The sequence below is a fragment of the Engraulis encrasicolus genome, chromosome 13 (assembly GCF_034702125.1).
Source record: "Engraulis encrasicolus isolate BLACKSEA-1 chromosome 13, IST_EnEncr_1.0, whole genome shotgun sequence".
NCBI classification, from domain to species: Eukaryota; Metazoa; Chordata; class Actinopteri; order Clupeiformes; family Engraulidae; genus Engraulis; species Engraulis encrasicolus.
The window spans coordinates 37,480,496-37,482,995 of record NC_085869.1 but is presented as its reverse complement, the minus strand read 5'-3'; the positions used below and the strand labels follow the sequence as shown (position 1 = coordinate 37,482,995).

At 45.0% G+C, this 2,500-nt stretch overlaps 1 protein-coding gene across 1 annotated transcript in view; it reads left to right on the top strand.

The window, feature by feature from the left end:
• Window positions 1-2,500, top strand: part of LOC134461099 (zinc-binding protein A33-like) — a 6,779-nt gene that overhangs the window by 1,831 nt on the left and 2,448 nt on the right. The window contains exons 4-5 of the mRNA XM_063213866.1: window positions 1,306-1,328; window positions 1,414-1,532. Of these exons, the coding sequence (XP_063069936.1) occupies window positions 1,306-1,328; window positions 1,414-1,532 (142 nt within the window). The remainder of the gene's footprint in view (window positions 1-1,305; window positions 1,329-1,413; window positions 1,533-2,500) is intronic.

The window sequence follows — 2,500 nt, the reverse complement described above, 5'->3', positions numbered from 1 at the left end:
AGCAGACAGGAAATTACAGAACTGATCTGATGTCTGGTGTTATTTGCTTTATATATTGATCAGAAACGACAAGCACAATGAACATGCTGTGTTGTGCAAGGGCACACATACTGTAAGTGCAAGGTCTGGAACTATGTGAAGAAGGCCATTTGTTTCTTTGAGGTGGAAGGAATTTTCATTCGTTTGTTCATTAATGTGCAAATACATGTATCCCACACAGGTCTGATGCACGTTCGCCTGCCATGAAACATCACATCTTCTGGGATATTAATCATAAAAGTAAAATATTATTTAGCCTTTATATCTTATTTAGCCTATCTCATGACAACTTGCACCATTGCGTTTTGCATCAACTCCTGACAATTTTGGCGACAAAGCCACAAGGGGGAACACATATTTCATATTTTTTAACGATATGCAAAGTCTACATGCGCCTTTTAAACGTGCGTTATGGGTGGATTCTGGACAGGACTGCCTCGCACGTGAACTGTCAGCGTGAAAAGCAACGCACCGCCCGACTTGTCACTGCTGGCCCATTGATTGTCAGAATTTGACCTGTTGAATATTTCCAGATTTGTGAAGCTCAAATTTGACAGGTATGATGTCGTTACCAGCCGACTTTCTGTCGTCGTCCTGTTTTCTTACACTGTTGTCAAAGCAAGACAGACATTGCGATGCTGACAGAATGTTTGTGCAATGTTCGATAACGTGCGTTGTAACCAAGGTTGTGTCAGTACCCACACTCCCACAGCTTAACTGCGCACAACTACGCAAAACATTACTGGATTATAAAAGGCAGGTCGCAAGGCAGGTCGCAAAATATGCACATAGCGTCGCTTGCCAGTTGAGAGCAAACTTCGCCACATATTTAAACCGGAGCAAGCGGCGCACGTCTTGGCGTGTCCGACTTTCTCCACGGAGGCGGGGCATCTGCAGTGTTTGACAAGCCAGTGCCCTAGGTTCGCAAGACTGGATTCCTTTTTGATAGCGAACACATTCAGAGAAATCTATCACCGTTTTTTTTTTCAATCACTCCCCAATAATATGCTACCAGCCAAATGGCTAGTGAGGATCAACTTGTTACACGCCAGATACGATTTTCACCCGCATTTGGCGCCCGTTAGTTTCAAGCCCTGACACACACACACCAGCCCCTGAAGACACAGGGATGGAAGGCAGGGGGACCTTGGGCATGTGCATGAACCTTTGACACATGAATATTTGACACACTCACAAACAGAGTCAGCTAAAATATTTTTAATTTATACTAAAATTATTTTTCAATATATATTTTATCTCCTCCAGAACTACAAGACCACAGTGGAAAGGTGAGTGATGTGCCTCCTGTCTCTCTCTTGTCTGTGGTTCTGAACCCAAACCCACAGCAGCACTGACTCCTGAATGTTATTCCAGAGCCCAGTGCACACTGCAGGATCCAGAGAGGCTTTCAGGAGCTCTGATCAATGAGGCAAAGCACCTGGGCAACCTGAAGTTCAGAGTCTGGGAGAAGATGCAGGAGATTGTTCAATACAGTGAGTACACACACACACACACCCACACACCCACACACACACAAACACACACGATCATGCACACCTACAAGCATGCACACGCACGCACAAACACAGACACAGACACACACACACACGTGATCATGCGCACCCACAAGCACGCGCAAACACACACACACACACACACACACACGTGATCATGCGCACCCACAAGCACGCGCAAACACACACACACACACACACACACACACACACACACACACACACACACACACACACACACACACACACACACACACACACACGTGATCATGCACACCCACAAGCATGCGCAAACACACACACACACACACACACAGCTACTTCCAGTCATGTCATATTCAGTAATAACTAAAGTGTGAACTGTAACTGTGCTGTTGCCATGGATACAAGTCTTTGTCAGTTCCTGTCACTCTGGATCCAAACACTGTACTACTAATGATGACCATCACTCATATTCCCAACACCCATACCCAGGGCCGGTTCTGGCTTATTTGGCGCCCTAGGCGAGTTTGAGTTCTGGCGCCCCCCTCCCCAACCTTTTGAAAGACAAAAAAAAGTCCTTTTTTAAAAAAAAACTCTTTTTTATACCTTCCAGAACACAAGAGTAATACCGGTAGTAAGCTTAACTAAATAGCATCAAGAACAATAACTGTTTTGCATCAAATGGATTTCTGGTTCTTTTGGACAGCCGACCAACACATCAGATTGAGTCGCATGAAACCTTCACTGTGTGGTGTCTTGGATGTAATGGTGGCGGTGCCCCCAACCCCAGATGAGAGGGAGGTTATCAATGTGTTTGAATTGTAAAATGGAATTGACATGCCAGGAGAGTGATACAGTACATTTGCATGTAAAATGCATGTGTAGACAATAAGCCTACCAAGGAGGTCTGCATTGATAGTCTCCACTACCTACAGCATCACAAAGCATGGCAGCATAACAATTTT